Genomic DNA, 23922 nt, shown 5'->3' on the forward strand with positions numbered 1-23922 from the left:
ACATGCTTCCAAGTGTGAATTTCAGTCATAGACCTGTGAGTCACAGGCACACATGTGTTAGATTCAGTGAATTACTATTAAAACCAACACATACTAAAGGTTATAGGGGGAAGAGTGTTGTTAAGGACAGGGATGGGAAGAGGGACACTATATACTGTACTAAATGAGACCTCCTGCAATAGCCCACGTACTGTAGGTTTCTCGATTTGGGGATTGGTGCAGATCTATTAGCCAAGCCCTTGTGGAAGTACTAACAGGGAGCTATCATTAGTTGCATGCTCCCTGGTACTAGGAAGTCATAAGCACCTTGAAAGCTCTGGCTTTTGTTTTCTAAGTTCCCTTTCCATGTATCCCACTATCAACCTAATTCTGTCCCACTCCCCCCCCATACCCCCCTCCCCCCTTACCACCACCCATCATATACACAGCACACCCAAAATCAAAAGTTGACATTCAGGTCGAAATATATTGTAATAACAGCCAAGTATGTAAGTCTGTTAATCCACAAAGTTCTGAATCGAAAGTTGTCAGGAAGGAAACTAGTGTTTACACGGGTCCAAAAATCGGGAACCGGGTACCCGAGAGCCGTTATCCGTCGGGTATCCGGGTACCCGGAAAAATTGTTTACCCTCGTGTATCACGATTTTCAAGAAATGACATATTGGATGCTATTATAAATGAATCATATTCTCTACTGACAATGTTTTCATGTTCAAAAACGTAGATGTAAGATAAGGTATAAAACCTTCCTCAATAATTTCTATTTGCTATTGTTTCTTTCATTAACTTGTTAATAACTTCATATAATTAACATTACTACGAACATCGCACTGCCGTCGCTGCATATGCTTGCTCTCCACGTCTATTGATCACACCATATAAATATCCAATTTAGCTCGTAAACATTTGTTACTACTACTATCTATTATGCAGGCCCAGGATTCGCATTAGCCGTGAGATTGCGCGATTCGCGCAATTTGATCGCATTTGGAATAAACAATTAGTAAACAGCCACTTGCGATTATTATTTTTTTTGTGATCCCGTCTATAATCCGTAAACATCTCGTAAAATTCCTTGTCAGCCTTTCCTTCCATGAAATAAACGAGTTAATAAATAATAGTTTCTTCCACATGGTAGCCTAACACCACACTAAGTCAATGAGAAATCTAGCTAGGCCTAACCATCTGTTTATTCGCTGAAATTGTGACGCAGTTATAAGATATCCATGGATATTTTCATAATTGCTGTTACGTTCGACCACATGGTTGCCTAACACCACACTAAGTCAATGGGGGAAATCTAGCCTATACCACTGAAATTGTGACGCAGTTATAAGATATCCATGGAATACTTTCGTTATTGCTGTTAACTTCGACCACATGGTAGCCTAACACCACACTAAGTCAATGGGAAATCTGCCTAACCATGGGTTTGCCAAAAAAATTCACACTTTGCGTAGGATTCGGGTAATAAATTAAGAACCGGGTAGTATCGGGTCGGGTGGGTACCTTCGTAATTGCTGTTATCTTCGACCACATGGTAGCCTAACACCACACTCAAGTCTATGGGAAATCTGCCTAACCGTCGATTTGCCAATTTTTTTTTTTTTTTCAATCACACTACGTAGGATTCGGGTAATAAATTAGGAACCGGGTAGTATCGCGTCGGGCGGGTACCCGGATAACCCGTGCAAACACTAAAGGAAACCATAAACAAACAACTTAAAGATCCCTGAGTTTATTGTCCAAAGTACAGGTTAAGTTACATGAACTGTATAATGGCGCAGTAAGTCTGGAGCCTCTACCACCCCCCTCCCTCCTGCCCTCACCCCTCCAACAATTCAAAATTTGAGACTGAAAATGTGCATTCTGAGGCAACTGACTATTTAGGCTTCAAAATAGGTCTATAATATGCTTTACATGCATGGTTGTGCTATAATAACTACTTAAAATTATGTGTGTGTGATGTTGAAAATGGGGTGTACACTCCTCTCCCTCCTCCGACCTTCCCCTCCCCCAGCATGACCCTGCCCTTGGATCTATGACTACCTTTCATATGTTACTCATCATGGAACTCTTGCAAAATTAATTAGCAATATGAGTAAGTTTATTATTCTACAGGTGCATCACATTCATCACACTTGAACATCACTGGTTGGTTCTATCCAATTATATACATATAACCAACATTAATGGATGTAACCGTTGTTTCATTATTTCACATTTCAGTCTGTTTACTGGCAAGGCACAAGTGACATTGTTTTCTTACTGACCTTTGCAGGTTACAAAACCGTTGCCACGTACAAGTGACCCCCCCGACTACCGTACAGTATTGCTCCTTGACTGGGGGGGACTGGGGGAGGGGAACTACCTTCTGCACATTAACTACACTTTGTATGTATACATATATATACTGTACTTAATGTACAATTACTACATATTTCTAGAGCCATTCAAAGCAAGCAACAAGTACCTAGACATTACAGATGCGTTTAAACATGAACACTTGCCGAATATAAAGTCATGGTAAATTTGATCTCCAAAACTCTTGCCGTACAGGCCTTTACACTGGTCAGGGAATTATTGTTAATACTGTTGGTGCTCTAATTTTGCATAGCAGCTTTGAAGGCTATGAACTTAAACAACATTAGTATGGTTCCTATGTCGTACAGTATAAACTGCTATGCATCTCTGTACTTGTGTACACAGCAGTTTGCCCATTTTGCACAGCATTTTGTGATGCCATACAGCATAGATAATTTATTCCCTGTACACAGTATGATCTACAGACTTACCACCAGTACTGCAGTGTGCCTATCTCGCAGTACATGTGCCTATCCCGCAGTACATGTGCCTATCCTATCATTTGCACTCTGTTACTTTATACATACTGACAGTAGATGGACATCATAAACATCCTCACACTCAAAATGAACTTCAACAAATTTCACTGAAAATCGGGTCTAGATCTATCCAGCCCTTCACTAATTCTAGTAAAAAGTACCGAAATACTTTCGACTTACCGCAAGTCTGAGGACTGAGAGGAGAGTAACCAATCAAACAGCAGCTGTTTCGTTGATTAGCTTTACCGAACATCACTGGATATTTAATACGAGTGAGACATAGCACATCGAGTATGTAAATAAAAATGTGCTGTAAACAAATCTATCCTCTCATTTAGAATAACGTCTCTTTCCCATACACTTACCCCACTGCTAACGGGTGCCATGCAAAAACTGAAATCAAACCACGAGGTGTGTGCTCGGGTGAACGATTTTCCGGTTCCCCTGTCAGACGGAAGTGTTTGTGCAACTCAAATAAATAACGATACTTTTAAAGACTACAAATAATTCAAACAACGTACAGTCTCCAGATCTACAGGGGATATTTTTCCCCTTCAAAGAACTTTCCTGTTATGAATAAAACAACTTTTGGCACAAAAAGGTATATATGATCTGACTGCAAATAATGACCCATTCATTGTGGATAGTACCTTTTGAGGGAAGTTGTGCATTAGATCTATGTACATCACTCTAAATATCAACTGACATAATTAATCCAGGAAGGATGCTAAAGTGAAAGAGACCAAAATGCACAATTAATAATCAAGAAAAAAAAATAAAGGTCCTGTTTACTTACTGAACATTTTTCCTGTTATGATTGACCCTAGAGGCGCCTACTTGGTCTCGCTATCAACGGGATTCTCGGCGACTTCCTCTTGTAGCCTCCTTTCTGTCCTATATTTGTGTTGTTTTTTTGCAAACAGTCCATCAAATACAAATATTATAACTTAATTCTCAGATGAAATTTAACGATTCTTTCTTTTCTTTTCTTTTTTGTCTTTATAGCTTGTCTACTTCACAAGACCCTTCTGATATATAATATCACGCGAATGTCAGTTGTTTTTCTCCCGAAAGAATCTGAAGAGAACCCAAAACTTCTATCAGAGGATGATGTGAAATTTATTCACAAATGTCAATGGCTTTAAAACAATACAGCTCAAGTTTCAAATAAAAACAATGAATACTTCCTTCTCTTCACACATTTGCCCTTTCAGAAAGTCCCATCATAATTTTTTTTTTTTCTCTCTTTCAAAAGTCCAAAACTGATCCCCATGGGTGTTCTGGTAAATGCAAACACTCACTGTTTACAGGTAGCACGTAGTGATATCTAAAAGCCAAATAATTTCCAGCTCTTTTGGTTACCTACTATGACGTTATACTATGTATACAAGCCCCATATTTTTTTTTGTCACTCCACTGGCTCGCATCAAACAATGATACACAAAAATACTTCCTGAAATATTCCTTTGAAAACAACAAAGTGCTGAGTGTGAAACCAGTGTCTCATTCACTGGCATATATATATATAAATATGTATATATATTTCCCAAAAGCATTCCCTACAAGTAACTTAGACCTCTACGTGGCGATCACCTGATTTGCAAGGCTGTCTCAATTTCACAGAACAACAAAGGAAATCAAATTTCACTTTTTGCTGGCAACTGATTTGATCTTCAAAAGTGCAATAAGATGTTGATGGATGTTTCCTTGCTAGTTGCAGATACGTGCTCGTAATCCCACACGATAGAGATATGTATATACAATAGTTGTCACCTTCTGTTTCTGTTTCCACACGGTTACGTAATATCGTCCCGGCGATTATCTTGTAATAGCCAACACTACAGCTGCAATCAAGTACCTACTACAAAGCAAGCCTGCCGCTATCACACTTCCTATCCTTCCAATTCTGTTTTCTTAAAATTCCAGGTATTACTACTACTACAGACATAGCAGCCGCAGCTAACCCATTCACTACTGGCAATTTCCAGCCAATGATCAGTGGCTCCGTATTATGACTAATAAACTTTTTGTCGTTGACCGTAGAGCCTTATGAATTTTATCCTGTAGGGAAACTACTACACACAAACAATATCAAGTAGCCCCAGGGAGATTTTTCGTTCTTCCCGATCTTCTTGAATGGAATGAGTACAGGCACTTAAAGTGAAGGAAAGTGTTAATGAATAATACCCTAGGCAATGAGGTGCATTATGGATATATCTATATGTGTATGTATGTATATATATATGTATATATACTATATAAATCTCTATATAAACATACAAGGAACTCAAAACTCGTACACACACACACCCACACACACTGTAGCTCGATTGGGACGAGAGAAGGATCAAACAATGGAAACACAGTTAAGGGCAAACTCCAAACATTATGATTGGTAAATTACAAAGGTATGAGTAGTAATAAGGTTGCCTCTATTCAGAAAAAAAAGGGTGGATCAATAAAAAAAGGAAATTCCATACAACTAACTACTTGAGACTGAACTATGATGCACAATAGGAAGTGGTGATTGCCTGCAGGATGTAACTCGTTCCATTGGGGTAAACTTGAGACTACCTTAAAAGCTGTTTTTGTGTGTTCTTGAATAGAAGACATAAACAATTACTGTTTGGATGAATAATAGGAATACAAATTTCGGCTCAGGTATTTTTTTTTTCTTTTTCGTTTTCTATCTTGTTTTGTAGGTTTTATATTTCGTTGTCGGTTTTTCTCCTCGTATTTTTCAATTTTCATCAGTAAAGTGGTGACCACAATCGATTGATGGACAGCTCTGTAACGGTAGTGTTAAGGCTCAGTTCACTGATAAATAGGCTTGTTCTGGTTGCAGACAGACATCAAATCTATGCATAGGCATAGGAGGCAGGGGGCTGGGAGGCTGCAGCCTCCCCCAACCAAAAATTTTTTGTGAAAATTCGGGCAATATGCTGCAAATTTTTCGGGCACCTCTGAAAGAAGAATAATTTGCAATGTGTTTTTCAATGTTTAAACTTATATTATTATTATTATTGTAACGACTTCCCCAATAACTGTAACCAATATGGAAGTGTTATAACATGGAAAATGATTGTATGCTATTGGCATGTGATGTAATAACTGATGAATTGCCTATATGATATGCACATTGACACGTTGAACGCGAGAAAAATTTTGGTTATATTTTTCGGGCAAGCTGTTACAGCCCCCCCCCCAAATCAAATTAGGCTCCTACGCCTATGAATCTATGTCAGGTATTTATTTGCCGGGGATGAAAGTTACTTGCATATGTTCAAGGACAGACAGTAAATGATTTGTGTTTACAAAACAGTCAGATAACAAACAAAGTAAATTGGTCAAATACCAAAGACAACTACGGACAATTTTTCAGTATTCCGGAAGGGCCAAATTTCTGTTTGGACGACCAAAGTCGGCATTGCAGACCATCCCTCTGACCAAGACCAGTTTGTTTTTTTAAAATCAAAATCAGATTGCCTTGTAACTCAATACACCCCCCCCGCCCACCTCCCCCACCCCGATAGGTAAAATGATAAATTGGTATCATCCGCCATCACTTTGGAGATATTGAAATGATACAAAAAATAGTGGTAAGACCTATGATAAGAAGAGTTTTCCTGCCCAAAGCTGGTGTTCTATTCACCAAACTTACACATCTCTCCTATAGTACACAATATATTGCTTGTTCTTGAGGGGGAGGGGGGTACTTAAAACAAAAGTCTACCCACTGCACACCACTGCCAAGATGTAAGACCAGGTACAAAAAATTCAATTTGGTGTAGGGGTAGGGGTTTTTGGTGGGTGTCTTTGAACTGCCTAAGGGTGCTACAGTGCCATGGAAAAAACAATATCTATGATGATAATTGATGTTCATCAGCAATACCTCCAAATTAATTTTAAGGCACGTTTACCAAAATTTGAATCAAACTTTCCCAGAGATTCGATTTCAGTTAAAAATTAACCCCGAAATGTTCAGTGCCGAGTCTCACATATAACGTAACACAATTTAAAATGCCTCTGTGCAGTCAGCAAAGCTGTGCATCCATGTGTTGGGTTTTTAAATATTTGAACTTTCAATTGCGATGGGCAATTCTGCACCCCTCCCCCCCTCCTCCCCATCCACTTTCAGAGGCAGTTTGTCATACTTTTGATGCACTCCAACTACTCGACTAATGTGAAAATCATTCAAAAAACGAATGTTGGCGATACAACAATTAGGTTTTCTTTGGCATGAATTAAGACAGAACATTTGCAGTAAAATTATCTAGAGTCTTGGTTTTTTCTAATTTCCCATCCACTCATTCTGTTTTTTATTCCCCTTTTTCTCTCAATTTTGTTTTACAACTTCTAGACTGGTTCAGAGTTGATTTCTGATCCAATAAAAGGTACAATACATCAGGAAAGAAAACTCCCAGGGAAAAATAGAGGTCTCTAGCGGTCCCTCCATGAATGGTAAATTCAGGAGGATTAAAGGGGCCGAGTGTTGGGTGCAGGATTGAGGGCGCAGTGCAGAAACATTACCAGAGAGAAGGTTAGGTAAATGTGGAAAGTGCATAAGTAGACCGGAGACAGGTAAGAGAGGAGTAAAATTGTAACAAGACCACCAACTACTGTATATCATAACTGTACATACAGAATAATATCTCACTCAGTACAAGTATGTCAATACAATATAAATTGTTCATCATCTTTTGTTTATAGTAACACTGTTACTGTACATTATATAGACATCAACTGATGTCAGCAGTTTTATTCCTTTGTTATTTTATTACAAACATTTGTTAAATACTAAAGATATGGATTACATGGATGACTAAATTGTTTTTTTTGTATCATTTGATTTTGTCTTCAATTATGGAAGATAGTTTATAGTATCGCGTGATGCAAGGTAAATCAGTTGGTATTGCACAATAATACCTTGCTTAATGTACAGACTGATTCTTTAATTTCATCTGTTACTACTATATTCACTACGTAACATGTTGAAATATTACAGCGGTGTACAGGTGCGGTATACATTATCTTTATATTCATATATGAATACATATCTGAATATATTTCCAACAAACACTGTTCGGTATAATTTAACCAATTTAAGCCAAAACAAACCATAATTTCTACACTTCATAATCTTCAGTAATAATTTAGTGAAGGCACTTAACTTCTAGTTTTTTAAGAGATTTTTGTTGTTGTATTTTTACCATTGGGGGGGGGCCTGAGGGGGAGGGGAAAGCATCGAGAGGATTGAATGCAAACTTTAGTTAGATGATACTGTTTGTAGCCAATGCCAATTCAATCTGAAAATTCAATATTGCTATAGCCATATCAGTACATCATACACCGCAGAAATTTATAGCAATCAATATCCTAAGTTAGTTTCATGAAATATTAAATCCCCAACACAATACTTGTCTCCTTTACCTATGCACACCTTTACCTAGCCTAACAACTGGTAACATTCTTCATTGCCCCACCCCCCTATCTGACCCTATGTGACCCTATCTAATGTCACTGACTCCTATTTCCTGATCTACCTATTCCTCTAGGTGCTAAGCACAATGGATATCATTAATTAAATTGCCAAACATTATCTATATAGACATAATTCACAAAATCTTAAAAGTACCAAACACATTTAACAAATCAATTTGCACTGCAGTACTTTGACACTGCAGTACTCTGCATGTTGTGTTAAGTTTCCAAAGTCTGTTGGAAACATACTTGATGACTGTAGGAGAGACAGGGTAACTGAAAACTAAGTCAGCTCCTTTTTTTGTCCAATTGCACTAAACATGCACATGAAGATCAGAAATAATGAAAAAAATGGAATCAAACTTAAAAGTTTTCTAAGTCAAACAACAAAACATTACATGAAACTATTGGGGCACAAACATTTCTGCACTGACAACCATAACCACATCGATCGGTTATATGGAGGGATTATCCAGCAGATGCACATCACATGGTTCTCACCAGAATGATCTAAAGTCGAAACCCAAGCGTACACTGCAGCTTAATATCTAAAACTTACTGGGTTTGGATATTTACAAGTGACGAGCTTACCTGTCTCTTCACAACCTCAGCACTGTAGTTCAATCGTGTCTAGAGTGAACTGGTAACATTTTCACACTGCATGCCCGCCCCTCCATGACTGGACCCCCCCCCCGGCCAATGACCTCCAATCTCATTCTACCACCCAAAGAACCCTGTGAGGAGACAGGTACATGAGGAGCAAAGTAAATATGTCAGACCATCTATAGTGTGTTTGCCTTCTTTCAAATACAGTGTGATCCTTCTTTTTATTAGCATGTCACAACTTTGACTAGCAGTCAGGATTCTTCCTGGAGACTGGACTTTTTCACATCCAAGACAACGGTCATGCACTCTACTCATGTTTACACACATGTTGACCATTACCACACAATAAAGTATTTAATACCTCGCTTATTATTCCGTCACACTGTACAAAGTTGAATACTTACAACAAAGTTCTGTTTACATACAGTATATCACAATGTGTGCATAGCAGAAGACTTATGCAAAATGGTGGCGCTATACATCAATTACCTCTCTTGTACATTATATTTGTTTTAAGAAGCCTCAGAAGCAGGAAAGGCTCTACATAATGTGACTGTCAGTAAGATTGGTGGTGGTTTGTTTCGTTTATTTCTTCTATTGAATTACACACACACAATATACAATACACATTACACTATATAGAATGCACAATACATCATACACAATACACGATACATCATACACAATATACAATTACAATTGTTAATATATAGTCACATAGCACTGAGGCAGCAGGACCAAAAGTAAGATATCTTTTCGAGTCTTGCCCCTTACAAAGAAAAACAAGAATAATAACATTTTATATACAGAAAAGAAAACATAAAGATTACACATGGGTTGTTGATGGTTTTGCCAAGCTGCAGGAGAAGAATGTACCTTATTTTATGAGATAAAGTAACAAATATCGTCCGCCTAGCTTCATTTGTTTCATACTGTACAGTGAACAGACAAACACAAAGCCAAGAGGAATAATAAACAGAAAGGACAACTCTGTCCAGCATCATTACAGGTACACAAACATTAACAAATTAAGTACACGCACATACCTGTACTATATAGATGGGCAATTCCACGGTTACTCACGTTACATTTTTGAAGACTTTCGCTCACAAATGGTTTGATAGCTTCACCAATCATTAATTTGAATGACTGCTCTCTATGCATTGATAGGGTAACTAATTTACCTCAACATTGGCGAAAACACAATTTGATTATCTTGTTTCTTGTAGGAGATAGGTACATGAAAGTGTCGGTTACTCACGTTACATTTGAAAATCACCCCGACGCCAAAAATTAACTTCACTCAAAAAGTGTCCTCATACTGGATATATTTAAAGAAAATGGATACATGTTTTTTGGACCTTAGGTGATGATAAAAATACTGAACACAATCAAAATCACATCTGGTTTCCTGTCTTGGTGAAAATGAGGCATTCACCGGTTACTCACGTTACGGTTACTCACGTTACAGTTTGTCCACCTTTACAATACATAGGGAATCAGAGTCCGTGAGGAACTTGCTGCTGGATAATGACTAGGAAACACCCATATATCAGTGGAATTGACATTTTGAACATCTTCTCCAGTGTAATTCAATAATATCACAATCTAAATGAGATATACCATGTCTTTTTGAGATAATGCATGAATCATATCTTCACAAATCGGCAACAAATTCTAAACATTGTAACTAAGTTTTATTTGAGGACTAGCAGTGTGTCAAACTAGAATTTACCCAGAATATAATACTAAGGGAACTAAATCTATCTGGGGAAGTAACAGGCCAACTGAACAAAACCCATGAACTAATAGGAAATTGTTAACATATCAATTGAACATTGAGTAATGTTTGGAAGGGGCTTTGGAAGAGAGCTGATTCGTTCAGTCTTCAAAAGGCGACAGAAAATTTGAAGTGCCCACGGTTATTGGCCAAGGTTGGTGCATCAAGTTTGGTAATGAGTTTCTCCCTGAGATAGACTATCTTGTGCCTTGGGTTTAGCCATTTTTAATTGGGCCCAGCTGCTGCATCACTGACACTTGTACGTCGTTCTGGTCCCCCTTTGCTTCTATTACAAGGGGGGTAAAATACCGCTTCGTATTCAACGGCATACCAGTCTATACCGAGTTCTATACCAGCATTGCCACTCCCTGAGCAGGTTGCATTTTTCTGTGGGGTATTCCTTTCAGCAGAGCTGTTGCCATCATCTGTAATGGTGAAGGTGATGACATCCTTGTTCTGTACCTGCAAGTGATGTTTACTGGCCATTCCAAGGATTTGCTTGGCATTCTCAAATACAGATTTCAGACCGAGTTGGCTATTTCTCGCCTCAATTTCAGCTTGCGGCATCAGTATGGGTGTCCACCTTGGGCAACCCAGTGGTTGCTGCTACGTTGCTTTTTTGCATTGGTAATGCCTTCCGAGATTTGACTTCCGAGATTTGCTCCATGCACAACGCTTCACTGCTCCACCAATCCCATCCACAGAATTTTGAGATTGTGCTTTTCTTGAAGGTGGGTAATAGCAGCAGCGAGGAATCTGTTCTTAAATTGTGAAGCCGGACCACCCGACCACACAGATACAGACTTCAAAGCTTGGGTTAGGCCATCAAGGACTTTGTCCACATATGCCACAACTGTATCCTTGGAGTGGACCAGGCTGTCTGATGCAACAACACTGGAATGGAGGGAACCGGAGTGCCACACTGCTACTGTGAACAGGCTCACCTGTCATTGGTTCCAGTGGGCAGTCTGGATTTCATCTTGAGATACACATGTGTAGTTCTCAGAGAAGTCTATTTGGATCAGGGCCTTGGTAGAATTGAAGGAAGTGGATCCAGCCCTTTGTGCTCCAGGTTGAAATATGCAGGAGGAGGCAACTTGTCATCTAGTGGCCACCCTCCGAGCTTCTTGCTGAATCTTCTTCATGGGTGATGGGAAAGTACTCTCCAGGTGTTGTTCTAACCCTAGCCCTAACCCCCACTGCCCTCTCTTATCGAGCAATTATTTACAAGACAATAATAGGCATTTTCTGCATTGTCTCAGTGTGTAAGCTTGGTTACTCACGTTACACATTGGTTACTCACGTTACACGGTTACTCACGTTACAGATTTCAGTGATCTATCACTCACACATGATGGGTCTCTCCTCATTAGTGATCTTGTTTCCACACTTGGGACTATGTGTACTAACGAAATTATGCTTATCAGATGTCCACTTGTTACAGAAATGTCACATAGAGAAAAAGTTGTTTTTTCGGTTACTCACGTTACATCAGTGATTGAAGCCTGAAAAATGTCTGTTCTGAAGTTGTCATGAAGAAATTTTGAAATGTTTTTCTGTCATAACACAGTCAACAGGAGTATCTATAGTAACACATAATAAAACTACTAAATACTATCTGATGAGTATCATATAGGATGGAATGGAATGTATGATGAATTTTCAGGATTATTTTGAGCTCTCATCCTTCTTGATTAATTGAGCCATGTATTCAAAATTTGAGTGTTGGAGAAAAATTGCTTACCTATTCCACAAACTTAGATATGTATACTACAACATTAGACTGATAGCAGGTTGAAAACTGACACTTCTTATTTTTAGGCCATGTCCCCTCCATCATGGAATTGCCCAGATACATATTGATGCTACTGTACAGAAGAAGTAGCTAGTAGAAGAAATGGGGCAAAATTAGCTTTAAACATCATCATAGAAAGACACCAGAGTGTAAACCATGAAGGGATATTAATGTATGAAAGCAACATTTTGTCCTTGAGAAACTTGTAATTCATTTATTAACGAATGATCTGAGAGCAGAATTAAAAGTCTTGAATTAGTCTCAGAGCTGCTTTAATTTTTTTCAGCTAGATTGTAAGATCAGGAATAATAAAACAGCATTTTAAGGGATCATAGTTCGGTTGACTAGATAGAGCCTCCAGGTAGTACATTTAAGGCCTTGTTTCTTGACCCAGATTTGCCTTCAGAGTTTTGCTTACAAACCTAGTTCACGTTTGAGAATGCAACGGGCATACAAACCTTGTTCACACGTGAGAATGGAAGGGGGATCTAATACCGCAAGGGCGATCAACACTGAAGTGTGAATGTTTGTGTACTGTACTCAGGAGTAGTAGTTTGAAAGTTTTATTATGAAGATACCATCTTGGGATGATCATGACCCTGCATACTGGTAAGCTCAGAGTTGTACAGTCAATGTGAGTGCTTGGGAGATCACAATATTACCTACTGTAAGATCTCCAGTTACTCATCGCTTCAGCAAACTGTTAAGCCCAGAACAGTGTGAAAGTCTAATGGCACACCTCTTACCATCACTGATAAATCAAATTTGTCAAATAAGATTCAACAATAGTGACCTTTCCTCTTACTTTCGTGATTACTGATTACATGCTTTTTCTTTCGACATTCATTTTATCTCCAGTTCTCCAAGTCTGTGGATATATGTATCCAGGGTATGCTCTACTACCTCCGAGAGGATCCTGACACCCCTCCCCCACACGTACCCCCTGCGATTGCAAATGTGAGCAAGGACACACAGATTCTTGTAGTGCTCAATTGTACTTAAACACAGAGTACAGCAGCTACAATATGCCCCCTCCCCTCTCCTCCCATCTCCTCTCCTCTCTTTCCCTCTCTTACCCTCTCCCCCATCTCCTACCCTCTGTCCCCTCCCCTTCCCCTTCTATATGTTACTTCCTTATTTCTACCTTGCTACAATGAGGTCAGTTCAGGTACAGAGAAAAAACTTGATTCCACCACTGAATTAATCCTAGTCTCTATGTTGCCCCTCCCCCCCCCCCCCCATTGAAAAGAAAAATTTGAAAAAGAAGTCTATATAGCTACATGCCTACCATGGATTATATAAATCATATGGGTTTTGTATTATTTTGGTCTTTCCATTTTCACAAATTGGATATGAAACTGACAGTGTACAGTACATGATTGAAGGTAAGAAATACATCTAGAAAATTGCAGAAACATTACTTCAAAGAACTGTTGGTTTTGTTTTTGGTTTTTGGTTTTATCTCCCAAAATACATCTAGAGGAGAAGGACCACTGTGTTAAAGTGCACATTTGTCATAAATTGTTATTTAAATTAATTACCTGTTATAGTCCATATTATTATCCACAGATCCCAAATATACAGTATCACAATCTTCATTACAGGTTAGGAACTTTTTGGTACACAATACTTGAAACAGACTGAAAAGCAGCTCCTATACATGTACATTCAACTGTATCGATAATAATACCTGGAATATTACACCGGCTTTCTACCAATAGCAAGCCGATAATCTATAGTCATACAGTAGGTACTCTTGGCACTGCTCCTGTTAGGAACAAAAGGCTTTTCAAGTCATACAGAGATCCAGGATTTAAAGTTATAAACAAAAACTAACAAACGAATAACAGCCTGGACAAGTATTGAGAAGTGAACTCAGAAATCAGGGCTTCTTGGAACTAAAGGATGATCATGCAATATATGAATTGAACAAATTACAAGCGCTCAAAGCTGATACAGTTCAAACAGGCAACACACTGTACTCAATGCTGATGCAGTTCATACAGGCAACACACTGACCATAGTTACTGTAAACCATGCTGCCTGTATTTCAATATTTGCGATATAACTGAAAATATCAATTGTTTCATTCTGATTGGAGAGATTACTATCCATGGATTTTTAGAGCTACTGTACCTGGTACTTTTTTAACTTTTTGTAGAGCCATGGAAATTTAAGAAAAGTGCCCCCTCCTTCCCTCCCCCCCACCTGTGGGCTTTATCATCTTATCAGTTTTCTCCAAAGATGCACAAGTTACACGTTAAATTTGTAGTATTTTGAGAATGAAGATAAACAAAGTTATGTGAACACAGTTTTGTCACTGGAAATCAAACTGTTATAATTTCCCAATTTAAAATGTATCTTAAGGCTTTATTTTCCATTATAAACAATATACACAAATATGCACACAAACCAATAATTACATGCAGTTATTATTTTCATGCCTTCAATTTGCATAATTGGCTCAGTCTTTGCAAAATGGAAATTACTGTATGGGCCAAAAACTACCTACTGTACTGTACAGTACTGTAAGTATGATTGTAATGTAGATCTATCCAATCTGCCCTATCTGTAGTCGTCTGACAATTTAGGCCATCAGGAAAAAGGTATCACCTTCATAAATCACCTACATTGCTACATATCTCATTCTTTATAACAATCCAGACCAACAGTATGACCCCTAGTACAATATGAGAGAGTTTGGATACATGAGTACAGTAGAAATTCTCCTTGGTATGAGTAAACATCTACAGTACAAGGCTTTAAGCAAGAGTTCAAGTTGGACACCTTGTACAGTACAGGCCTAAGTACATAGACTAGTGCCCCCAGGACTATGAGTATTGAGTACAATTCTCAGAGATCAGGTACAATTCCAAGAAACTGAGTACAACTACTATACTATAATGGTGTGCAGCATTGTCTGAATGCAGGATTCTGTGTCCGGAATGCGATGTTTTGGCCAGGGACGCAAAATATTCAAATTGCTTGCATCCGGGAGCGGACGGGAAGTTTGTTTTGAGAAATAAACACACAAAAGAAAACACAACTTGTGAAAAGAACCAAAATTCCTTCCAATCCTATACAGATCATTGATTTTGTTTGAAAATCATAACAATCAACTGCAAGGTAACAGGGTTAACAACACTCCATTATAGAGATTTTCATGCTGAAAATAAACAATGCATTGAGAGTTGCTAATGTAAAATGAGCATTCATACAACAGTAGTTTCTTTGCTGCAAACTATTTCGCTGTCCTTTTGACCTGAAGTTTGATTTTTAATCGACATTGTGTAAAAAATTATTTACATAGGCCTACTGCAATTTTCGTGGAGCTGGTCATTTGCAAACACTGCAGAGCCCCCAGGGCCGGGTAAATGTTGGATCAGGTTTTTATGATTTGCGCATGTGTAGTTGAAACTCTGAAGTTTGGACAGGCCTCTGTAAATACAGTAGTGAACTTTAAAGAGAGATCTGCACACTGTAGGTACAGGGATGATTGGTTTGTTGGTGAAATCGCTGCAAGGTCAAAGCACAGAGCTTCGACAGATTTGGCGACCGGGGAAGTACAAGGGATGGGCGGTGAAAATTGGTTGAAAGGACGGGACAAGGCGAGCAAAAAGGGGGACTGGCCGCCCCTGTTAAACAACAAAGCTACTTTGCACCATGATTGCCCTATATACTGTATTGTGTAGAACATTCACAAAGTTTAGACAGTGATATGATCGCATCTTTACAACTACACTAGTAAACAGGTCATATAATAAACGCAATTGGTGTTTGATCGGGATTGCAAGCTTTTTTTTACGCGACGCAAACTTTTTTGGGAACTTGCTTCCCTGGGACAAACTTTTTTTCAGATAGTAACATTACTGGGTGTAGGATGCATACATACATTACTGACTGTATATCAGTCTGTGTAAAAATAAGTTGGCCTAACTTTTCCATCCTAGCAGTATGTTCTTCAGAGGCTAAATGACAAGTAACAGAAACAGAGGGACAAATACACGCACATAACACAGACAGTTTAGTGAGCAGGGTGAACACAAAGAGATGTAAGAGGATTAGTAGACAAGGGATGGAGAGAAGATAGAAACCAACAGGGGGAGGAGGAGAGGTAGGAGATAAACTGTAGAGGGGCTGGATAGGTCTGTCACTGACACAAAAGGATGCATACAGTACATTGTAAACTATTCTTTCATCTTGCATAATCAGTATTATTGCCTTCAGGAGTCACATTCCCAAAATTCTGAAGTTCCTGGAGGTCAGGAACCTTCCAAGTTACTGACAAATGGTGAGGAGTATCAACCCAAGTGACAATGTACCGTAATTAAGAGTCCAAAGTCTAAGGTATAAGCTCGTTAATATTTTGTAGATGCTACTTCACATAATTTTGACAATTCTTGAACTGTGCACTGTTGTAAGTTAGGGCAAGTCTAAGTACAGTACCATACAGCCAACGATGCACACATTGATAGACTGTATACATAGCTAGAGCTCCTCTAGATCATGTTATTTCATTTATCAGAATGAAAAGTTGCGGTCAGCCCAGAAATCAAAACTGGGAATATTTGGTAACCACAGTATATATCTTAGCACTACTGTACGACCCTGTTGACCAACTGCTTCTCTCATCACATCTATTATTCGTAAGGTCCACATAATTCGCATCTGAAATTGTTTCCAATCACAAAGAAATTTAGTCTTCTGTACTGCCTGGATTTCTTACTTGTAACAGTAAAGCTGTCTCAATGCACTCCATTATAATAAAGATGTACAAAGCATCTTGCCTAGATCATGATGTCCTAAACCCTCTTTTTCAGTTTTGACCATTTCCCTACAATTAACTTATTATGACGTATAAGGTACTTATCTTTTCAACAGAAATTAGCCCTTTAATTGACCAGTAGAGAATGATTAGCTTGTAATGTTTTGGTTAAATATAGGCAAGTCAACAGAGACAGGCATTCCGTTGTAAAAGTTGACAGTTTGTTTATCAAAACAAAGCTTTCATTCGATCATTCTTTGCGAAAGTACTTGGGTTTGAGGTTCCTCAAGTACCTCATCATACTACTGTCACTGAAGGGGAATAACCTGTCAAAAGTGAAAGAGATGATTTAGACCCTTAGGACATTGCACTTGAGCAGTGTTTATAAATGTGTTTATTATGGAATGCAATAACACTGCTTAAAACCATCTGCCACATGCTCTCTAAATGCTGCTTGTACAGTACTTTACAACTTAATCCTGTTAACCTTTCCCTTCTTAAATTTGTATCATGGTGTGTTGCTCTTGGAGAACAGTCAATATCAATTAGAGGGAACAATGTAGATCACATAAGGTTTTGCAAAACCTAACTATGATATAAAATTACCGGCATGATTCTGGAAGGAGAATATATGGTTGATACCGCTGAGACAAAATCCAATAGACAGGGGCGTCGGAGCCGGTACGGCAGGTCCGGCGAACGCCGGACCAATACTCACGGCGCCAAAAAAAAAAAGAAAAAAAAAAGTAGGACTATGAATAAAAAAATGGCAAAAAATAAAGAACCAAAATGAATCTGGGAGGTATATTTTTCAATAATTTTCAATAATGATGACGGCAAGTAGGCTAAATGTGACTACTCTGGCATGGCAGGGGTCTTGTTTTCAAGCTCGGGAAGTGCCATTTCCTGCAATCTGGGAGGCATTTTTGCAAAATTTTCTCCAGTACGCTAAGCGCCAACCATGGTGGCGCGTAGCTTAGTTTGACCTACCAAACGTCCCCCCGATAATTATGATAGATGGCCATACTCTGATCTGCCGTACCAATCCCAAATAGCTTCCGACGCCCCTGATAGAGAGGGTGATTTTTACTCAAAGAACTACACCGTAAATTTTCACAAAATTTCCAAACGGTTCCTTACTTGCGTCTCCCTGTAACAAGGTTCAGTATTTGCATGTACAGTAAGTAGCACAGACATTGGAGTCTTAGCACCCTACCACAATAATCAAAAGGAGTCACGAATGACGAGCATCATCAATTAAAAACCTCTAAGATTATGGGATTATGGGAATTGTTTAAAAAAATGCTTGATTTTTGTTTACTTAATATGTGACTGACTTTTGGGAGGGGCAGAATGCTACCCTCAGAGGTCACTCAAGAGGACCGAAACTGGAGGAGGTCACAAAACTTTGCCGGGGATCGTTTTGATCTGAAGTGGGCAGACCAAAAAATTAATGACCCCAAAATATTCCGACAATGCTGTTCCCTGGGGTACATTTCATACCGCAATTTCTTTTGCAATTTATAGGTATTTGAATATGTTCGAACAAATGAGCATCTGCAGGTTTTTGAAAAAGGTTACGCCTGTATGTTGCAGTGACAAAAAAGGAGCACTTTCTTTCAAAAAATGGAGAAAGGGTAATTTGTATTAACCATAAGGGAGTACAGTACTTGCTGTTCTTCTAGTTCATGAAAAGCCTGGGACATTTGTACTTGTCTGTAGGACTTAATGCTGCCTGTGTTAAATCATCTCCCCTTCCCCTTGTTAGCCCCTCCCCACCCCCACCACTGCTGCTCCAAGATACCTTCCCCCAGTACTTACCATCTTCTTCCTTGCACACAGCAATTTCCTTCCTTAACGGTGGTTTGAGCATCAAGTACACGTAATCGCCATCATCTTGCTTCTCCGGCTTTTCTAACTTCTCTTGAGAGTTCGGACTACCCCCCTCGTCTAAGAAATTCCTCTCCAAATCATCACATGCCACAGGAAACTTTTGGTTGGGGTAGGGATTGGTCCCTGGACTAGTGGCTCTGGTGATAATCACATAAGGGGCTTCCCCACAGCTCTTCCTCCTTGATTTACCTTCTGAAAGAGAAACAAGATACAATAAACTGACTTTTAGTAGCAGCCGCAGTGCAAAAAGTTTTATCGCAATTCTAGTGTAAGATTGGTTTTGCGGTTTCCAATAAATGGTTTCATTAAAATTTCATATATATATTTTTGGGAAATTGAAGGGTGTGGGTAATTACTGACTGACTTTTGTCTACTTTCTATCTCTCGTTCTCAGGGCGGGCCGGAGCCCCGGGTGCAATCCACTGGACAACCCCAAAAGCAGTGGCGGAGTTAGGGATATTGGTCAGGAGTCGCGAGAATGGTCTGTAGGGGCGCTTTCAACACTATCTAAGCGGAGCGCCACCACAGGTTGGCGCGGAGCGTACAGAAATTTTTTGAGTAAAGATACTCCCTAGATCGCCGGAAATTACCCTTTCCAGGCCTTGCTAATTTGCAGATAAACAAAGAATAAATTTGTTTCATCACCAACCAAATGTGACAAATGTCAATAGGTAGATAAGAGCGCAATAAAAAAGTCAATAATCGTGAATAAGTAAAAAGTGGTAAAAAGCTGAAAAGGGCGCCAGCAGTCCATTTGAGTCCGTCAGGGGGGCATTCGCCAAACCCCCGACTGTATGGATGCTCCGCCACTGCCCAAAAGGGTATTTTAGACCACTTAATAATAATAATAATAATAATTATATTTAGACTTATCCACCAGACTTATCCACCAGACTTATCCACCAGACTTCTCCACCGAACTTATCCAAGCCTTCTAGATCACCAGTCCACTGCTGCTGTAACCACTTGACCACAACGATCTCTCAAACTCTCTCATTTTCCTTTCACTTACTAAGTACAATACTTGGCCCTACTAATGCTGTGTTTGTTATACAGTTCAAATATTTGTGGAAAAACAACTAAACTGAACTGAACTGCATTAAAAATCTATCCACTGAATGTATTGGATCAAGTCCCATTTTCCCCTTGTCAGATTCTTTCATTTATTTTAACTGTAACTTAGTTTCGTGAAGTGCTGAACAGTTTCAACATAATTTGAAAAATGATAAAAACAGTCGACTATATACTATCATTAAGTAAAAAATCTCGACTCACTCATATTAGTTCATAAATCATAATTAGTTAATTAAAATATGTAAGGGATGTGAAGTGTCTTGAATCTCAAAATAATCTGACGACAAAACAACTAAAAGTTGCTATTATAATTCCCCTGACAAGTAAATGGAAGAATCCCACCGGGAAAGGATGGGATTTGTTCCATTGTATTACCCTGACTGATGACCAGTGGAGACCGTACAGTAGCCATGTCCCCCACCCCCCTCCTCCTTGTGCACATGTCATGTCCCCCAGACCACCTCCCATCAATACTTTTGCCAAATGAATGTTAAACTTTGACTATTAGTTTTGAAAAATTAACCATGTCCCCCACCCCCCCTCCTTGTGCACATGTCACGTCCCCGGACCACCTCCCATCAATACTTTTGCCATGAATGTTTAACATTGACTACTGTATTAGTTTTGAAACATTTCCTTCGTCTGTAGACAATTACATGATCATTCACATGATGACACATACAACAATCAACTTTTCAATGTTTACAAGTCTTGATTATTTGAAGAAAGAAAAAAAACTCAACTTGTTAGACTACAGATTTTGGCTGAGAACTGTATCCAACATTTCAAGAAATCAACTCAAAAAAGGACTTTAAACGAGATATGAAACAGAGGATCTACTTCATTTTCAACGTCCAGGTTGTTTTTTGTTTTTAGCCTGATTACAAACAAGTGAAATATCCAATTTATTCTTAAATTATCAAAAAACATGCCCAAAAAAATCCAAACTATAGCAGAATACTTCTCAAATTCAAGAGCAAATGTTGTGCTACAGTGCCATATTATGTACGGGTATAGCTGGATGTAATACATATACTGGACTTCCCTTTCCCAGAAAATCTACCGCACACTGGCAAATTTGACATGCTCTTCAAATGCTGTTTAATTGGCCTTATTATTGCTAAATTGCTCAAAGTAAAATGGAATATACCCACACATTTCTAACTGCTTCATGCTATAACCATAAAATGCTACTTATGAACCATAAATTTCTGTTTGTGAACCATAAGTTGTTGTTTTATGAACCATCAATGCAAGTAGTCTTCCCTTCAGTATAAACTTAACCTTACAAGCTTATGTCCTGATCTTACTTGGGTTGGGGGGGGGGGGGGAGGAAGAGGCAATTTATGTTACACATAAATTACAATGAAACTTACCTTTACAATCCATGGATTAAACACCTTCCAACAAACAAAGTAAAAACTTCCTGTTTATCGATCGAGAACATCCGGAAAATTTTACTACAGTTACTCAGTCCTTCCAAATACCTCAGTCTATCTGAGTAGCAGTTAGCTGATCTTTCTACACCTCAAACCAACCTACTGTTATCTACAGTTAACTTTCGATAGGATATCCTGCAAAAGTTTGACCTGTTTCTGAAGGGGCCACTAACCAAGAACCAGTGACTGCACTGCACTTAGAGCAGAGCAAAAATTGTTCAGTTAGTGTCAGTAATAATGCAAGACAACACACAGATGGATTAGATCTTTTTGTAAACCAAAGCCCTTTGACCTTGTGGAGGCCTGTTAAGGATTAAAACCTGTTAACACTATCTCTTTCTGACTAAAAACTACACCTGAACTAAAACCCTCCAACAAGATGACAAATGTAAAGATAAACTGTAATGCTGTGTCAGTCTCACGCTTGGATTGTCACACATAATCAACAAGCACTGGGCTGGAGTCCTCTTGTTGCACAAGGCAATTCAATGGGGGTGTTTTCATTGCTTCTAAAGTTCTATTACTGACAATTCTTTTTTTTAATAGCTATGACCTTTGGGATCCTATTTCTGTTTCTGTCCCTAGCCATACCAGAGATGCATCAAAGCCTGACACCTCTTGGCCAGCAAGTGCACACTTGAAAAACAACAGAATTGCTTTGAAAAGGTAACAATTACCTGATTCCTAGAGAATATAAAGAGAATTAATTAGTCCCAAACAAAGAATTTATCTCTGATCGTTTCTGTTGAAGTCTGCCAACAGTCATATAGTTCATTTTTAATCCTGAGGTGAATGAAGGTCTCATTCTATCCAAATCGCGACGTATTATTATCGTGGGATCTGAGTTGGCTAGAACCTCCAAAACTGAGTACATTTGGAAGTGTACATCGATGGCAGTTTGACCTCTTCTTGCCGTGTATCAAAGGTGTTAAAGGCATTGAAGACTCGCCCCAAACCGCTGTGAAAAAGTTAACTTTCCGTTACTTGCAAGTGAAGTTTTTTACTTATTGCTACAAAATGCAAACAGTAATGAAACGTGATACCTTGTTATCTATTATCTGGACCTGAGATGTCCATCGCTGCTATGTACACTGTGTTATGGGTATTGACCGTAGTTGCATGTAGTGACTGTACACTAGTGTCTAATTACCGACGGTAGCAAGCTGTGTGTGTGTATTTTCTGGGATCGATGGTGGTGTCTAATACTTCTGTTATAGCTCAGTCGAAACTAGGTCAGATTACCGGCATGTACCAGGTTTCTTTGTGCGCGAGTCTTCACACCCTTTAAGCAAAGCCGGTATGTTATCTAGTATCCAGTTTGGCTTATGTTATGTCTTTCTTTAATCAAAATGCTAAGGAAAATGTTTTCAATATTTATTATTCTACCACATGATCTCTGCAGTGCCTGTTTGGTACCATTATATATTGCAAAAAGACAAAGAAAGAATAATTAAGTTTCTTAAATACACATCAGCTATATTTTATTTAGATTACAATATGCTATTAGAAAAAGTCAATGCTGCTGCAAGAACTGAGTTTACAAGAATGGCTAATAAGATTAACAGATGATCAGAATCACCCTTTGTATACTGTACTAATAAAGTCTCCTGCACAAATTGAATAGAAATTTAAGAAAGCCCCACATCTTGCCAAAATCCAGAACACAAGCTTACAGAAACTCTTTTTTACACCATGCTGCTTCATAAGCAATCCGAGCACTTGGAAGGTTTGTTGTATAGTCTACTTGTTATATCGTTTTATGTATTAACATTTGTATGTGAAGATGTATTTTATGTGAAATCCTATCATCTCAACTTTTTATATTTTCCTTTATAAGTTATTCTTCCTGTTAACATATTTTATGACTCCTCTTTATAAGTTTTATATTTATGCTGGAATGAATAAAATACAGATACAAACAAAACCGCATCATATACACACTGGGGCAGTACACATACACATCAAACACAGTGTAGTAGTGTGTACATGGCATCTGCAGTATGTTGCAACTGAAAAAAAATTGCAAGTAATACTGTAACAATAGTACTGTAACAATACTGTACCAATACTGTACCAATACTGTACAAATACTGTACATATACTGAACTAATACTGTTCTAATACTGTACTAATACTGCTCAAATACTGTACTAATACTGTCCTAATACTGCACTAATAATGTAGTACCATACTAATACTGTTCTAATATTTTACTAATACTGTTCTAGTATTATACTAATACTGCA

General features: G+C 38.5%; 1 protein-coding gene across 7 annotated transcripts in view; it reads right to left on the reverse strand.

The window, feature by feature from the left end:
* Positions 1-23922, reverse strand: part of LOC139975840 (pleckstrin homology domain-containing family G member 5-like) — a 157228-nt gene that overhangs the window by 88482 nt on the left and 44824 nt on the right. For 3 of the 7 annotated variants that reach the window (XM_071984067.1, XM_071984066.1, XM_071984070.1), the window contains exon 2: positions 19092-19355. In XM_071984067.1, the coding sequence (XP_071840168.1) occupies positions 19092-19355 (264 nt within the window). Of the gene's footprint in view, positions 1-3023; positions 3178-3639; positions 5007-14046; positions 14120-19091; positions 19356-21613; positions 22007-23922 lie in introns of those variants that run through there. The other 4 variants (XM_071984068.1, XM_071984073.1, XM_071984074.1 and 1 more) reach the window with 4 other exon arrangements.

The sequence above is a fragment of the Apostichopus japonicus genome, chromosome 11 (genome assembly GCF_037975245.1).
Source record: "Apostichopus japonicus isolate 1M-3 chromosome 11, ASM3797524v1, whole genome shotgun sequence".
In the NCBI taxonomy this organism is placed as follows: domain Eukaryota; kingdom Metazoa; phylum Echinodermata; class Holothuroidea; order Aspidochirotida; family Stichopodidae; genus Apostichopus; species Apostichopus japonicus.